The sequence below is a fragment of the Serinus canaria genome, chromosome 3 (assembly GCF_022539315.1).
Source record: "Serinus canaria isolate serCan28SL12 chromosome 3, serCan2020, whole genome shotgun sequence".
In the NCBI taxonomy this organism is placed as follows: Eukaryota; Metazoa; Chordata; class Aves; order Passeriformes; family Fringillidae; genus Serinus; species Serinus canaria.
Window position 1 is genome coordinate 84,291,515 of NC_066316.1, and position 17,787 is coordinate 84,309,301.

General features: G+C 36.5%; 1 protein-coding gene across 5 annotated transcripts in view; it reads right to left on the minus strand.

Moving 5' to 3' along the window:
- The window catches only part of FAM135A (family with sequence similarity 135 member A), an 80,602-nt gene that overhangs the window by 2,803 nt on the left and 60,012 nt on the right, over positions 1 to 17,787 (minus strand). For 4 of the 5 annotated variants that reach the window (XM_030235650.2, XM_030235649.2, XM_030235648.2 and 1 more), the window contains 6 exons: positions 15,387 to 17,694; positions 13,242 to 13,402; positions 11,513 to 11,604; positions 9,335 to 9,432; positions 3,887 to 4,038; positions 2,864 to 2,974 (listed from right to left, as the gene is read on the minus strand). In XM_030235650.2, coding sequence (XP_030091510.1) covers positions 2,864 to 2,974; positions 3,887 to 4,038; positions 9,335 to 9,432; positions 11,513 to 11,604; positions 13,242 to 13,402; positions 15,387 to 17,694 — 2,922 coding nt within the window. The remainder of the gene's footprint in view (positions 1 to 2,863; positions 2,975 to 3,886; positions 4,039 to 9,334; positions 9,433 to 11,512; positions 11,605 to 13,241; positions 13,403 to 15,386; positions 17,695 to 17,787) is intronic. The other variant, XM_050972325.1, reaches the window with a different exon arrangement.

Below are 17,787 nucleotides of genomic sequence, written 5' to 3' on the forward strand. Positions count from 1 at the left end.
TAGGCATGATGGCTCAGTTCTAAAGTTTCCCATTAAACTGGGTATGGTTCAAACCTTCACCTTGTTTCTTAGGAATACAGTGGTTGGTTTCTGGCTATACAGAAGAGAGTAAAGCCTCCACATGGCTTAAAGAAACCTAAAGATGTATGGTACCTTGTCTTCACTGATGTTTCAGACAACAGCTGCATTAGAACTTGTGCTTAGCACCAACACATACATGATATAGCCCACCTAGTGCAGGTGCCTCTCTAAGGCACTGCCTCACTGTAAGGTTTAACAAGCTCAAGCACAGGTGCAGAATCACCCCAACACAATCTCGAAGTATAATTAAACCTTTATAACTAAACCCAGACTTCCTAATTCCTGAACAAGCATGCTCATAGTAGAATGATGCAAAGGTAGGAGCCCCCAGTAATGACAGTTACAGCCCTTAAAGACATTGAATTGTTACATTTTCTCTAGAAAGCTGCAGCTGATTTCTGGTGCTGCCTATCTGCTTTAGGCCAAACACAATGGTGCACTTTAGGAAAGTAGTTTGCCTTAGAACAGCCCCTTCTGAATATCATATTTTAGACATAAGTATAATCAATCTTTCATTATGAGTAAGTGTTTGATCAAAATCTTCAGCAGGAGCAAAGTATATAGGGTATTTCATAAGATAAGTGTGTTTTACTGTTTACCTATTCTTCATCCATTTTGGGGTTAAGCAACAGGATGTGTTTAACATGTATGTTCTTTGGCAAATTTGAAATCTAGAGTCACAAGCCACCATATAACTGTGTAGCTGAGACCTTGACCCTCAAAACACCACCTGCTGGATTCACAGCAAGTTTTAGATTTTGCTGCCTTAGGGATTTTGCCAGATGTAAAGCCAATGTCCAAAGAAGACACCACATTAAGCAGTAATAGATGTTTCTTCATCTTAGACCCCTATTCAACTATTTGATTACAAAAATCAACAGAAGTGGCAAATTCACAGCTACACCTTTCAAAAGTGTTGTCAATCTCTCACATGTTCCCTGAAGTTAAGTGACTTCTGGAAAGATTTATGTTTAGAATCATTGTTGAGACCAGCACACAAATTACCTGTATTGAGAATCTGAAAAGAGGAATTGTGCAGGTTGGGGAATCTCAAATGCCTCTCACCTTATGTCTGAGAGTCAAGTATAGCCAATGCTGTATGCCCACTGAATGAAGAAAGAGATGGCAGGACAGAGCAGGCCTTGTACAGATATCAAGAGTTAAAGGCACCAACACCTACATTGTACATACAGTATATTAACTCACCCCTCAAAGGAAAATTTTCTTCCTTCTCTGTGAGGGAAGCATAAAACTTACTTTCTTTTCTCCTTATCTAAAATCAATAATTTTTCACATCTCTTTCTCCTATCTCCCCCAGCCTTTCCTTCTCCTGACACTGACCTCACTGAAGGACCTGGAAACAAGATGGTGTAGCTGAGGCTGTGGCCCAAAATACAGCTCTTTCCATCTCTTTGGTGAGAAAGAAAAAAGCAGAAACTGAGCCTGAAGACTTTTATATTCCTTTATCATTTATGGGGAACAAAGTCTGAAATGCACATTATGACTCTTGAGATGATGCTATCCAGGTCTTTCAAAAATCCTGTCATATAAAGGTCTGCCATCAGAAAATATGTCACATTTCTAGAACAGACAGTAGTACTCAAACAACAGTGTCTCTAGCCATGTTGAGATACATACACATAAAAACCATGGAATATGAATTTTTTTAAAGCCAACTGATTAATTAATCTGATTATGTCTTAGCAGGGGTCCCACAGTCTTACTCAGCATCCAGTGTGTAACTTCTCACATAATGTCTATTTATATTCAAACATTTCTTTTCAAAAGACAGCAAAACTAGATTGAGTTCACCTTTAAATACCAGTTCAGCTTTAAATATTACTGTATCATCAACAAAATCATTTCATGACAGTAGATTCTGAAGAGAAGGGTAAAAAAAACCCCAAGTTTTTCTAAAATAAATTTTTGATCAGTATTCCTATCTTACCATGATTTTTCTTTTTGCTCCTTCCTTATTATTTTCTGCTTCTTCCAAGTCTTGTAAATTTTATATTCAAGCACCTCTAGAGCTATATGTCAGTCTTTTCCTGCCCATATATTTGTACTTCGTTGCTCTTGACATAATTCCAGCTGTGACAGCCTAGAAATATTTCGATCTAGGAGTGTGCCTGGATTTTTCACAAAACAGCACAAGCAACTCTGGCTCCTCAACTGCTTGACTAATACACATTCACATACACCTGTCAGAAACTACCCCCCTGCTGGCACATTGCCCACTGGCAAAACACATTCTTGGCCAACAGTTGAAATAAGGATATTCAACCAGAGAAAACTGTATGAATGACATAGTATGAATAATCTAATCTGGGATTTAGCTATTATGCTAAGTACAACTTCTCCTTCCTTTATGAAAGTAAGTTTTTGTTTCCCGTGACCATCTTAATCTGGTAATAAAAGACTTATAGTATAGGTAAGAAAGGCAGATACAGAGACAGGTAATCCTAAATGTGTATGAATGTACTTGACTCATCACCTAATGGCTCATAGACAGATATTTTTAAAATGCCCTATTTATTGGTATAGTGGCTGCACTCAAGTTCTGCTCATTAGTTAGGAAGGAAAGTCTCAAAGTAATATCGTACCTCTGCAACAGAAAAGGTTCACTGTTTACTTTACTTGAAGAATACAGGACTTAAGTAACTCTTAAATATTAAAACTGAAACAGGAGTTTTTTGAAAATAAGTTCTTTTTTTTTTGTTGTTTCCTATTCACATTTATACACAGTTGCCTTTAAGATATAGGAAGCATTAACAAAGCTTACCTGCTTTTTTACTAAGTTTATATAAGAATGTCTGTCGTGGATCTGAATGGTCTCGACATGTCAGTTGCAATAAAGAACCAGACTTCTTCCATTTCTGCATAAACCACAGTCCTGCATTGTTAGGTACAACATGAGTATATATCCACAATAAAACAAGAAAACTAGTTAAACATAAGTATAGTATGTAAAGTTCTTAACAGTCTCTCAGATGCTAATTTTACTTTTCATGTAAGCATTGTCAAGCTCAGAAACAGTTTAAATTTTCATTTTCTTTCCTGTCTATCTACACAATGAAGCATGAAAGCCTTTATTTCCAGTAGTGTACATGCCTGCCCACAAAAAATAACTTCCAGAAAGTGTAAATACAGTAATGTTAGCCAGAATATACACATTCTATTTCAACAATTTGTATAATACCAGAACATTTTGATGTTCAAAAAACAACTGGCATTACTTCCCCAATTTCTAAACTGAACTCAATAAATGTAACTTGAAAAAAGGAAGCAGAATCTTCTCACAGGAATACCACAGCAAGTTTTCTTTGGTTATTTCTCTTAGTCAATAATAATAATAATAGGTGGCTAACTGACTTTTCAGGAAATTTTACCTCCCTCGCCATGCACATCTGCAGGAACATACTGCAGGTTGTAGGGCATTTTTGAGAGAGAAAAGACACAATAGTTTAGAATTATTTTAATGCATCTTATATAATTGTTTGGCAGATTAAGTATATTCAAGTTCAGTTTATTATAAATTGAGCTCAACAGATTAAAACTGGAGTTTATTTATGCTGCAACAGAAAATCTGAACCAAACATATTGGAAAATACTTAAGCCAATCACCTCTTGCACATCCTTTTATTGACACTTTATTTTTATAACCCTTCTCTCTGCTTATGACAGTGAAATATGCAGTTTCTCACAATCACAGTAATGCAGAAATGTGCACCCCACATGAACTTGCTAAGTTCATTTCAAAGACAAGATTTCCCCTAAAATAATACTACTGAAAATAATATTTCACCTGTATTAACAAGAGCACTGCTGTTGTAGAGAGTACCAAGATGTGGTCCAGACAGAGACAGGAAGGTATGAAGTTTGTTGAGGTAATACTTAAATCGATGTCTTGTGAGCACTGAACGGATTATTAAATTACCCAGTGAGTGTCCAATAAAGCTGTTAAAGAGAAAAAGCAATAAAACATGGAATTTTATAGCAGGACTTTTTTTTCCTTTCACAGAGAAAAAGTAAATTGGTGTCATGAAATGCTAAAAGAGCTTAGAAAAAAAAAAATGAAAGGTTTCCATTCACATCTGTATTTTATGTCATTCAGGAGGCATAGCTTTTCCAGATCTCTCAAGCTGCACAAACTCATTCCAAACATGTTTTGAAATCCTCCAGAAATATTTAATACAGCAGTTTTGAAAAGTGAACAAAACCAAACTATCCTTCCACCAGCATCTACCACCCAAACCCAAGATTATTTCTGGGTTCATTTCCTTTAGCGTCAACTATTAAGAAAATATTTTATGAGCCATGCATGACTGAAATTATCATTACTTTGGCATGTGATGGCACTCAATATGATAGATGTATGAGTATTCCTGAAACAATCTAGTGGAGACAGATTCCAAAGGCATTCCTAATAGGGGGGAACACCATTACTTAAATGAACCTGATTATTTAAAAACAGAAGCAACATCTCAGATCTGCTTAGCAGACCGACCAAAAGAAGTGATTATCAGCTTGAGCAAGCAATTGAAGAATATGTCTCTGTCAGGACAATAGTACTTTTAGGTGTTTCCCTGGTTAAGCAATTTAAGGGAAAGATGGATGGAACTCCTTAGCTTCTTCTATCTAAGGATAACTATTACGTAATGTGAGGTGCTTACTGTCATATAGGCAAGCCTATTTAAAGCATTTCTTTTAAAACGGACACTATGAAATTAAGCAATTCTAGTTGTTATGCTTAGAGATCCCTTCTGAGATCAGGACCACACCAGACTAGGCACTGACTTGAAGAAGACCAGACTCACAAAGTGAGAATGAAAAGGTGCCTTCCTGCATTGCAGATGCAACCCCAGGAATTGGTGAAAACAGAAAACCATCCAAAATTATCTACAGAAGAACTATCACTGCTGGATCACAAATGTGCTACAGTATTACACCTCTAGGATCATCCTTCCTGTTTTCTCTGTATCACTACATTCATCAACAAAAGTAGCTAAAACAAAACTTGCTGCAACATCTGTGTAAAATACAGTGGTAAAAGATTGCGTGACTGTTTAAATATTGGAAAATACCAATTAAAAGGTAAATTCCTTGACTGTTTAAATATTGGAAAATACCAATTTAACAAATGCAAACAATCGGTTATAGAATGGCAAAACCACCCTGAACTCCTAAACTTGGAAATAATTATGCATTTCTGTAGCAGAAAAAGGGGTTTTGTTCATTATTAATACATTGTTTAAGCATGAATGCATATTCTTCTCAGTTGCTTTTAGTACTAGATTTCCAGTATTATTTGTATGAGAAATTCTTTGTTTGAGCTTGCTATATTTGCCTAACCAATTCTGAAATGAAAGATGATGTATCCTCTGTGGTGTCAGCACAACAGCAGAGCATTTGCAAAACAAAACATGAAGTCGCTCTCTTGAATACTAAAATTTATACTATACTATTGGAGGAATAGTTTTAATAAAGATCCACACAAGAACAACAAAACCACAGATTTCTTTAAGAACAAGTAAATGCACACAGAAATTGAGTTGATCCTGAAAATGATCTGTGTGATGTAACTTTTGAGTAAAACAGATTGTTTTCTAAAGAAGATCTGAATATTAGCAGAGATACTCTCTTGACAGTTCTCCTACATTTCAGACAATATTTATTAAAAGTCATAAGGGGATGAGAAACTCTTATACTGTACCATAACAAAGGGCATTTTCTGTGAAAAAAGCAGCAATCCATCTATCAATTCTATCATCCCTAAGAGTACAGGCATACCTAACCAAAACTTCAGAAACATGAAAGATCCATTTTGAGGAAAACTGGAAGCTCACAGTCAGGTATGTGAATGTACCTCAAAGACTAAACACTTGTTTAGTGTTTCAAATTGACTTTGAAACACTAAACAAATTTGAAATTTGAAAAGACTTAGAAATATAATAATGGTTACAGTAATACATTGTGATCCAATTCAGATGCTTAGATGAACCCATAGTAAGCCTTAAATTTGTTTTTTAATAGAGAAAGGGTTAAAAAATTGCTCAAATCAAAAAGGGGAGGAAAAGGAAAATCCTTCAAATAGGGTCTTGAAAGTGTAAGACAGGAACATAATCCATCCTACACATGGGATGCTGTGCAAAAGCAATGAACACTAGGTGGCAATATTACAATCTTCTGAATATATAATTAACTCACTGAAGTTAACATAATTACAGTTTTTATACAGCTTTATGATACAAGTCTACCAATTCAGATCATACTAGAACATCAGACACCTCATTATTAATAATGAGGAAAACCTCATTATTCTGTGCCAATAAACAAAAATCCTGTCCAACAATAAAAATTCATGGAAGGAAGAAAAATCAATTAAGATCCAGAATCAATGAGGTGCTGAAACAACAAACAGATGTTTTAATATATACATAGCATTAAAAACTTCTGTTTTTTTTTTTTTTTTTTAATGAGCCAATGTTACTTAGGGAAGAGGATGACAAGCTGATTAATCTACCCGAGGTCAAAGTCCAACACAAGTCATCAGAAATTTACATAAGACCTGACATGTGCAAAACAGTTTCTGAAACTACACTATAAGAGCAGGTGCTTTATTCCCCAGATGCTTGGTTACCTTGAAGACTTCCATCCTCATAGAAACTTAAAACTGGAATGGGTATGACTGAGCAATTTGACATGCAAAGTTACATTAACTTGATGGTGGCATTAGTATGACTGGTCCAAATGACCTTCAGGTGTCACCTCAACCTAAAGCCTCCTGTGATTCTTTATTAAACAGTTCTTTTATAAAGCAAATTGCATTTGTTTTGAATCAAGCTTCCAGCTCATGCTTGCTCCATGCTTGTTGTGAGCACAGAGATTTTGCTGAGAGATGAAGGAATGTGTTAGTGAATTGCTGCAATAGCTGGTATTAGCTCTGCAGGTACCAAAAATGTTTACTGAAGCTGACACTATTGCAGTGGTCCAGGGAGTGTCTTTTTTCAGTACAGGAACATAACACAGTAGAATTTCATCATTACTTGAGAGCACGAGACTCTGCATTTATCCAAATACAGGGCAGAATCTTAGAATATCTCTGGACTTATCTTGACCTGAACTGATTTGGTTTGTTTAAGCATCATTTGACAACAATGATCTGCCAGTGAACTACCAAGTCAGCTCTAAAGTTGTATTAGTTTCACTACAGTTTCTATTAATAACAAGTAGTTATTCTTTGTGGCCTGAACAGTGTATCACCAGAATGAAGTGTGGTGTGTACGACTGTAGGTACAGGTATCATATGGCAGAGGTCCCCAATGCTCTATTAATGGTCACTGCAGGAACACAATTGTGTAACTTAGGAGAAGAAGTCAGCATTAGGGATAACAAAGAATGGGAGGGGAAAAAGAGTAAATGGGAAACAAATGAAAGAGCAAACTGGAGATATAGAAATATGAAATTAATCTACCCAGACCCAAGGCCAAGGAAGCTGAAACTCCCACCATGAACATTACTATCCTTATACTGAAGCCTGGGATGCTGATGTCCAACTGCTTAAGAAAGACAGAATCTGACCATCTTAGGATGTTGGCTTTTTTTGTCATACAAAATCACAAATCTGGAGACTGATGTCTATTTTGACTGGTTATGGAGCCACACTCAAAGAGAGAACACTTCCTATGAGAGATGGGGAGATTTTTTGGAATGAAACCAGCATCATTCAGGACACCACAGGTAACTACTACAAGGGCTGTTTTCTAGAGTGGCATAACCAAAATGAGGCAGGAAAGCATTGGCTTCTTGAGCAGAGGATTTCTCAGCAGTACTTTCCCAGGCTTTCTGGGTCATCCCTTCAAGGTCTTGCATAGAGGCACATGTCTTTCTAACAGCTCTCTCATGTAAACTTTCCCATAAGAAAAGCTTAAGTTGGGAAATGAAAACTTCGGTTTCAGTAGGGCCCAGAACAAGTATATGCCTTAAAAGGGAAACTAAAATAAAAATTCATAGGTTTGTTTTTTTCTTTCATGTGACAAGTAACAAATAAAAGTGAAAAACATCTACAAATCTTATGAGAAAAGCAAACCAAAAGCAAATAAGAGTTCAGTTCTCAGGTATAAACAATGAGAAGATAAGTGGGTGGGTTTGCTCATTACAGCCTTCAGACAACAGCATGGGAGAGAAGATCCTGGTGTATGCTGGTGGGTTACAGAACTCTTCTCTCCCATACCAAGGGCGCTACCACTTGTATGCTACACCATATAGCCTCTGAAACAAAAATATGATCACACAGTGCTTTTAAATTTTTAAATCAACAGTTTAGACAAAATTAAGCATGTCAAATCTTGCCTATCTCAAAACAGAAACATTTATTTATATAGTGAGATTATTTTTAAATGTTTCAAATGCTTCCTCCATCTGAACAAGGCCTACCAAACACATGTGAATGCACAAACTTGTCAAAAACACATGTGACTAGCAAGTCAAAAAACCTTCTGGATGTATAATTTGAAGGTACCTAAACAAATTGATAAAGTCAGGAAGTTGAATTATCTTCTTTCATCTCTTGATGAACTAACTCCAGCAACACTGCTGAGTTAGTAAGGTAATCTGCCCAAATGGTACACCCTACCTTGAGAAAATAAATGCAACAGGTACTCCCTGGAAGTAAATACAAAAGAAAACAGAAATGCATAGACTGTGGTAAGCTCTCTAAGAATATGTAAAACATGCTCTTTAGCAGATGAAACAATCAGAACACATAAAAAATAATGGCATGTATTTTCCTGCAGCTGCCCTTCAACATCACAGGTAAGATGAAAATGTCCTGTGGGAGTGACAAGACAGTCTGCCATGTCATACTTGGCAAAGGGACTATAAAATCAGAAGGAAGCTAACTTCATCCTGGCACAGTGCTATTACAGGTTCCTTTGACTTTCTCAAAATACTATCTGTTTTTCTGCAGAACTCTATTGTGCAGAATTTGTAGAAGCACAAGACAGCTATTCCTTAAATGTAATGCTTAACCTCTGCCCTAAAACCACCAGTAGATGAGCTTACAACATTGTTCAGTCTTCTTTAATCTGGCAATTCCCGCTCTCTCCATTGTCCTCCTTTCCCCTACTCCTCCCCCATCCCAAATTGCTTTTTCTCATCTCTCTTTTCACCTGCTCCTGAGCATCACAGTTTAAAACAACCCAGGGCTCTAGTTTAAAGTTTATTTCTGTAAATAGTAGAGAACAGATATTACCTGATTTTGGAAAGGGGTAGATTATAAATTTGTATATACTGTATAATTTCATCTAAAAGGCGATCTGTCATGGAATCAAAATCAGCAAAGGTATCATTCTGTAAAATAAAAGAAATAAAAAATAATAACTGTATTTTCTAATGCAGCAATATACATTCTGCATTCAGTCTGAATCCTTACTCCCCAGTGTTTTGATCAACAGCACAGAAATAAAAGCATCGAAATTAACTCTGAATATAAACACTACAGCTAGTTATTGTAAATTTTTCATGTTATTTTCTTGTAATACAGAATAAAGTGATGCACATTTTACTGTAAGACTACTTTGTTCTAAAACACCAAAACAAATCTTAACATTACACACCCAGCCTTACTTCTTAACTGCTCTCTACACTTAAGATTATCTGTAGTGAAACAGAAGACAAAACTGCATATTCAGAATAATACCACACTGCCCATGAAATAGAGATGAGTTAATTACTGCAACAGCAGTCTACAGTAATACCAGTTATTCAAAATGAAACAAACAAACAAACAAAATCCTTAAGGCCTTATCCTCAGTTCATAGCTGATTCTCTCCAATAATCAGCAGTAGGAAATTAAAAGACATAAGCAAAGCCTGCCTAGAACTTTTCAACACAAGTTCCAAAGGATCTGTGCTAAAATCTGTAGTGTTCAACATATTGGTAAATGACCTGGGAAAGGCAAGAAGGAGATGAAAAATCAGTTTGTAGACAAAACTAAATATCCAGAGTCAAATCTAGAACCAACCAGAATTTCACAAGAATCTTATACTACTGCATGTCTGGGTTATAAAATGGCAAGAAATGCAAATAAATGTTACATAAAGAAAACCAGTCCTAACTGTATATGCAAACAATCATCTACATGTCTGTGTTGCATATAATCAGCAATGTTAGGAAAGCAAGGAAAGAAAATAGCAATATAGCATTTTGTCAGTCCATAGTGCAAAAGCATCTTAAATACCCTCTCTAGTTCTGATCATTCAATTTTAAATGACAAGAAGTTTCAAGTGGGCCAGGAAGGGTACCATGGATGAACAGAAATTTTTACATCTAACTATAAGAAATAATAAATGGACTAAGTCTCTCCAGTTGCCTCCTGAGGGGGAAATTGTACTTGTTTATGAAATATGTGAAAAAAAATTAATTTATAAAAACTGAAGCAGTGAATGAGGAATGAGGAATGATTATCAAGTATTTTTTAAAAAAAAACTGTAAGGTAAATTACTTCCATTTCCTTGTTTGCAGCTGAATTACTAAAGTATACAAACCATAGAATTAATCTCAACTGTATGCTATGGATACAGAAGTAAAAAGATTCAAAAAGAATCAGCCAACATTAAGGAAAAAAGTCTGTCAGCTGCTATTAGGCTCAGTGGTCTCAGTGGAATCCACAAATCAGAAATTCTCACAGCTGCTGACTGACACAAACTATAGGGCTAGAGAAGAGAAAGCCTGGCTTGGTGCCTGTCCAGCCTGTTTCACAAAGCATCCCAGCAGCTACTGCCAGAAAAATGCTAGTGCACTAAATGAAGCTTTTGTTTGAGCCACTGACAAGACTTTGTTCGAGTTCATCTCTGAAGTATATCTAATACAATATGCAGTACACACATACACACGGACAAAAAGTAAAAATTGGTCTTTTGTGCTTTGGCAAATTTAATTCATAAGAAAATAATAAAATTCACAAAAGTTTAACACTTGATATTTGATAATTTGATATTTGTTTGGTGTTATGATGTAGATCTTGCAGAATGCTGACAAAAGAAAAAGCGACAGGAATTTTGTACTTCTCAGATCCTCTGAAATAACACATCTCCCTTCTTGCCACACCAGTTTTCACTATCACCATTTTTACCACTAGTATTGAGCACATTTTATCCACAATCCAAACTGCTTATTCTGAGAATTTAGGAGACACAGTACACACAACAAATTGGTAGTAACAAATGTTACCCCTTAAAATATTTACCTTCAATACCATACAAGATTTTGTAATTACTTGGACACAAACCACAGATCAAACCATGGATTTTGTGAGAATACAATAAAAATATACAAAATGTGGTCAACACAACAGTGCAATTAAATAAACATCTCTGAAGGTTTACACTGTTCATAGTTTTACAAAAATTCTTTTTTAATTGGCAAATACCTGATTCCTTTCAGACATAAGAAATTCAATTCTTCCTCCAGGCAGCCCTAGCTCAATATAAGTCTTCACTAATCTTAGATCTGCGCTGTTACCTTCAAAAGAAAAACAATCAAGAGTTAGATTCTGCAAAGTTAACTTGCAATAAAAGCACTCAGAATACTGAAATGAATGTCTGGCAGAGCTTTATATTTAAACACAGCTAATTATAGTCTGAGCCGTAATTAAAATTCAGTAAGACTTTGAAAGATAAACTACAATATCAAATTAAGTGACAAAATGGTTTATGAAAATGACATTTGATGCAAACCCTTTTAAAAAAGCAAGGATGTAGGAAGTCTTGCTTGATTCTGTGTTAGCAAGTGATAAATAGCACGGTGAACATAACATTCTTGGAAACTTATTAATTTTGATACAGCAAATTAAAGAACTCAAAGTGAGCTTAAAGAATTGAGTGAAGGAGTATTATAAAATGAAAAGGCAGAGTGAACTATCAGCAGATAAAGACACTTTTAGATACTGTGGTACCCAAAACAACAAATGCCAGTTTAACTAGCATCCTGAAGATTTTTCCACATCAGTAGTCATGGATGCTTTTGAAGAAAGGGAGCCTTTTTGCCTTCAGGATTTTTATTTACATCTGTCATTTATAGGAAATAGCTTGTATAAGCTTTCCTTTCATAAGAAAATTCTAACTATGTGGACTTTCCTAAGGCTTCAAAAACATGTTTTTTTAACAACAGGCTTCTTGGTCAAATTAACTTTTATGCCACATCTAAATGCAATAACATGAGAGTATCTTCACTAGTAAGAGGGAATACCTGTGAGTCCTTTGAGTCTGTTTTTAAAAGTACTTAACAAAGGTTGCTTTCTGCCCAAATGAGGAAAGAAAAACTATGCTGTACTTTAATTTTTTTAACTTAAGAATTCAAAAAATTAAGGTGCCTGTGTAGTTGGTGCAGTCCAATACTCTATTCTACTGCCCTCTTGTGTTTCCTCACATTGCTAATTTAAGAAGTGTCTCAAAAACACACAAAAGCTAGAGGGGATATTGTTTCTTACATATATGCTTTGAACTAAAAGAAAATGTATATATTCAAGCTACTTAAACTTTATAACTCTTTCAATTAAAATGAGGTTTTCCTCACTTCTTCCACAATAGAATCTTTGTCCTTGGAAATATTCAAAAACCCAGCTGGGTTGCATCCTGGGCAATCTATAGACTCTGCTCTGAGCAAGGAAGTTGAATGAGACAATTTTCAGAGATCCCCTTCACCCTCAACCACACTGTGATTCAATGACTTAACCTTTTAAAACTTTATAAACACTTGACTGCGTTTTACATGCACTATTTCTTTTTCCTAAGAAGATACAGATATTTCATTTTCCTTGACAACACAGCAATTCTAAAGAAAAGTTTTGTCAGTAACTCCATTCTATCACCACAACATGGACAAATTCCTTTACGACATAAAAAACTGAAAGATGCACCTGATGTGAGCTATGGCATTAAACAGATTTAGGTACAGGGAAGTTTTATTAAAGACATAGAATTCTTAATTTAAAAGTTTTATGGAACACATTATCAAATGTTTAGCAGTACAATGTCAGATTTCCATTTCCCTCTACTGAACCTATTTCAGGTGTTCAGTTCAGAGTTTGAATGACCAAAGCGAAATCTCACTGGTAATCTGAACTGCTTTCTTGTACAATATCACATTTCCCAGCATACCATCTAGGCCATGGACACAAACTATCAGATGTACTCCTTCTTCTGAACACTCATCATCTTCCATACTGAAATAAGGTATTGAAGAAGCCAGTTTGAAAACATCACTATACATAAATCCAGGAAGTTTAAGTTGCCTCAATTCTTCTTTAGCCTGTAGGAAACTGGAACAAAAAAAAAACCTTATTATACATTTACTATTGCTAGATAAATGTGGGGTCTCTCAGGATGCAGTTTTCTACTGTCATTTTGTTTTGTATTCTATGTAATTAATACGAAGGAAAATAAATTTATCAAATTACTATTTTCACAAAATAAGCCATTTTCTCAGAACATTTTTACTGAAGATTCCTATAGCCCCTTTTTCTCTGTAACAAAAACCATATCTCAACTTCTACTCTCTTCTCATCTTTGCAAACTCTCAAGTATTTCTGAAACCACTAAAGATGATGGGTTCCTTGTGGTCTTAAGCAAGCAACAGCTTTGTTTCCACTCAGTAAAAAAATATTATAGAAATTATGACCAATTCGAAGTTAAGGTTAAGATTTTCATTGACTTTTGATAATTCTTGCCAAGCCTATTTCTTAGGTCAGAAGAGAGCTGGAGTCAGTGCTGTTATGTCTCACCATGAGGTTCTTGTGGTGGGCTGAAAAACTGACACTTGCTTCCGAAACAGCCAGATCCAGACTTCTGATCTTTTACCTATTCTGTGAAGGCATACACTATAAGGTTTTTAATAGCTGAGATCCTCACATGCTAGGAGCTCCTTGTGTTCCTTCCTCCCTTTCTTCCACTTTTCTCAGTCTTTGTGCATGGCCTTCCTAACTGCATATCAGTTTCTCTGCAGCACATAAAGCTTTATGCTTTCTTATGCTTCCTTAATCCACCTGTTCTGCATGATCCCTCACGGCATCATGCTGTACCCCATCCTCTTCTGCCTGTTCACAGTCTTCCTCCCATTCTACCTTTTGTTCTCTTTTTCCCTGCTTTATCTTCAGCTCCTTCCTCACTAACTGGCAGGAGCAGGCCTCAATGAAGTCAGCCTGAACAGAAACCACTGCTGACAGCTGCTCTTATCACTCTGCAACAGAAGCTACTTGAGTTTGTACTTAGGGCATGTTTCCTGAACACACCAAGGGTGGTTCTTTATAGAGCAGATCATACCCTCTGGATTCACAGTTATCTCATATTCCAGGAGTCTCTGCTCTTCCCACAGCCAAGTCCTTGATTTTATTCCAAGCTCTCTTTTATTGTTACAGAATAGCCTGAGTAGTCTCTGCTCTTCATCTTTCCCACTGTACACCAGTACCACCATACAGTATTTCAGAAGCTACTTTTCTGGCCACTTGTAACCTGTTTTCCTCCACCTGACTGCTTACTCCTTCTTTCTGTTCTCAAGCTGCTTTTCACACACTATCTGCTCAGAATTTGTTTCTACCTCTCTTTTAAATTTTCTTTTCTCTCATAGCAACATTTTACTTCCAATACAACAAAAACTGCTGCTTCACATGTTTATTTAGCAGCAGGAGTTTATCAGGGAAACTCCTATGTTTACAGCAAGAAGAGGTACAATCTGGGTCCCTAACATTCCTCTAAATTTGGCTTTCCTGGTCTCCAAACAGCAGTGTAATTTAGAGCACTATGGTCTCTGAGGTGTTACATTTTTGATATTTGAAGTCAAGATTTAAAAACAAGGCCATTACCATAGCTTGAATTATACATTTGCTTCACTTAACTAATATGATGGACAACCAGTTACACTATGTTTTTTGGATTTATGTTTTTAAAGTCAAAGCATATTTTATAGCTAGCTATATTAACAATTTTTATTTCATAAAACACCATTTTTATGCTCAGTAGCCTTTACAACATCATTCTTCAGCTGGATTATTATTTTTTAAACAAAGAAAAATCCTGTTTTGCTTGTTTTTCAAACCACATGAAATTACAAGCTAACACACAGAAGTGTAGTGCTAAGACTCTTTTTATCTGAACATCTAGAACATGCTGTTACTTGGGCATGCTGAATCCACAAGCCACAGTTCTTAGACATTCTACCCAGAAGCCCAACCATACTTCTTTTCCCCTTCCCTATTATATTAACATAATTTCTAAAAGCAAAAAGCTTGTTTTAAAGCAATCACTTACGCTAACATTTGAGGTTTTGGGGAGCTTTCATACCAGGAAACAGCTGAAGCTGAGCTGTAGGATGTGCTGCCTGGCTGTTGTGTAATTGCATCGGATTTATTCTTTGAAGAAGAGGTAACATTGCAGGGAGAGTCTCTCAGAGAAGAAGGGAAAGACAAACAGCCAGGAGTACAGACAGGAGGCACAGTCATTATGTCTTGCAGGTGTCCACTGTCAATCATTTCAGATCTCAGGACTCTCTCTCCTGCTAAGCCATGATCCTGGTCAGCACTGCATGCTCCATCTAATATACTATAATCGGTTTCTTCATAATACCCATTTTCAATCATTTCTTGATCCTCTTCTTCTTCCTCATCTTGTTGAGAAGAACAAATAATTTGTTTTTCATATGCTTCCTTTTGAGGGCTAACAGGATTGCTCTTGTTCATAGGCCAAATATCTGAAATATCTGTGCTGCTTTGAGAGCCAAAATAGTTTTCAACAAGCCCTTGCTTTACCATGTCAGCACTACCAGTTGGAGAAGGATTATCTGCACCAGTTTCACTTTTAGCTCCTGACAGTTCTTCAGTTGTGTCCTTTAGTTCTAAAGGCTCATTATGTTTTTCTTTGTTTGTTTTTTTAACCGCTGCATTTACAGATGAAGAACCTGAAACAGCAGATGGCTCACCCATGCAAGTTGTTTCCAAACACAACTTAACTGTTTCTTCTGTAGCTCTAGAAGGCCTTTCAAGGTCCTGAGGGTCCTTGCAGGTTGTGTCAGGGCCTGTTTGTGGGCTTTCCTTATCAGTAGGCGTGCCCTCATGTGAAACAACCAAGTGTAACAGTTCTTTTTTTCCTGAGAGTAAGGAACTTTTAGACACAGTTTTGTTATCCAAGTGCCCTGAACACACAACAAGCTGTTGCTGCAAATCGGTGTTTGATGTTTTACTGTCATCACATTTTGGCAAGTCAATTGCTCCTAGATCCAATACTGTTTTGCTGTCACTTAGCTGGCATTCAGGTACAACAGATATCTTTGAATTCTCATCAGGTGACAGCTCATCATCATCTGAAGGAAGTGAATTTATGGATGTCAGGGATGACTGTATTTCACTTACAGCACTTGTGCTCTCGGTGCAATGGCTTTCAATTGTGTTTTTTATTGCACAGTCTGGTTTTAGTAAAGGCTGAGGAAATGCTTTCTCACCATTGTATGCACTTTGTCCATGAACATTTTCAAAAACATGATCAGGGTTGGGGTGAGTTGCAAAAGAACTTGGTTCACTTTCTACACCTGAATCTGAAAATCTAGAAGAGGCATACGTCACACTAACATCTGGTAATTTAGTCATGTCTCCACTTGCAGAGATTTGACTTTCTTTTGTTGAAAGAGTAGGTGGATTGCTTTTCATTTTTGTCAACATGTCACTGTTATGCTGACAGTTTCTCTCATGGACCTCTTCCTTTTCAAGCATGAGGTCCTGTTCTCCCAAATTCAATTTATTTTCAGATCCTGAAGACTCAATATTGGGTGTCAACAAATTCTCTTTGTGCTCTTCATCCTGTAGAAACTTAGCCAACGATCCAGTGTGAGCCACTCTATTCTCCTCTTCATAGAGATTCTTATTACTTGCTTTGACCTCAGTTGTCCTGACTCCTGAAGGACAGGAGGAAGCTGGTTGACCTCCATGACAATCTTCAAGTGTACCTCTGTGTTGTAAAGCACTATTTGCTTGAACAGTTCCAGAACCTGTCTGGGAGATAGTCAGTCTATCAAAAATAGCCTCATTTTCACAGTGCACAGGACTACTTGGACCTGGTTGGTCACCTTCAATCTTGACAGCCATTTCATCATATGGCATCAATGGAAGGTCTCTTCGAGTTATTTGCCTGATGCAGGCCTTTGTATCACAAGGAATTCCACTTACTCCAGGGTCCAGCCCTTCGTTAGCACTGTACGAAGGCTCGCCATCTAACCTTCTACAGGCATTTTCCAGTGCTGCACTTATCAAACATTTGTATCCTACTAACACCACAGAGTCCTTTGAGTTCTGTTTTACGACTTTTTTGGTGTTTTCAGCTTTCATTGTTTTTATGAGCTTAGCAACCTTAGCTTTGGATTTATTTGTATCTTCATTTTTCCCTTTGAAGGTTTTTGTTAGCATCTTTTCAGCTTCTGAATGCCAAAAGATGGAGGTGCCAGCAGGTCTCATTTTCAGTTCTGGGCTACTAAAACTGGCAACGAAACCTTCTTCAGCTTCTAATTTATCCAGTTTATTGGACTCAGCCCTTGGAACACTCTGAGCTACCAACCAGGGTACATCCAAATCTTTCATAGAAAAGAGAGGAAAAGAGAAAGTATGTTTACAATAAGATTATGCAGATAAGTGATGCTATAGCACACTAGCAATTACGGAATTTT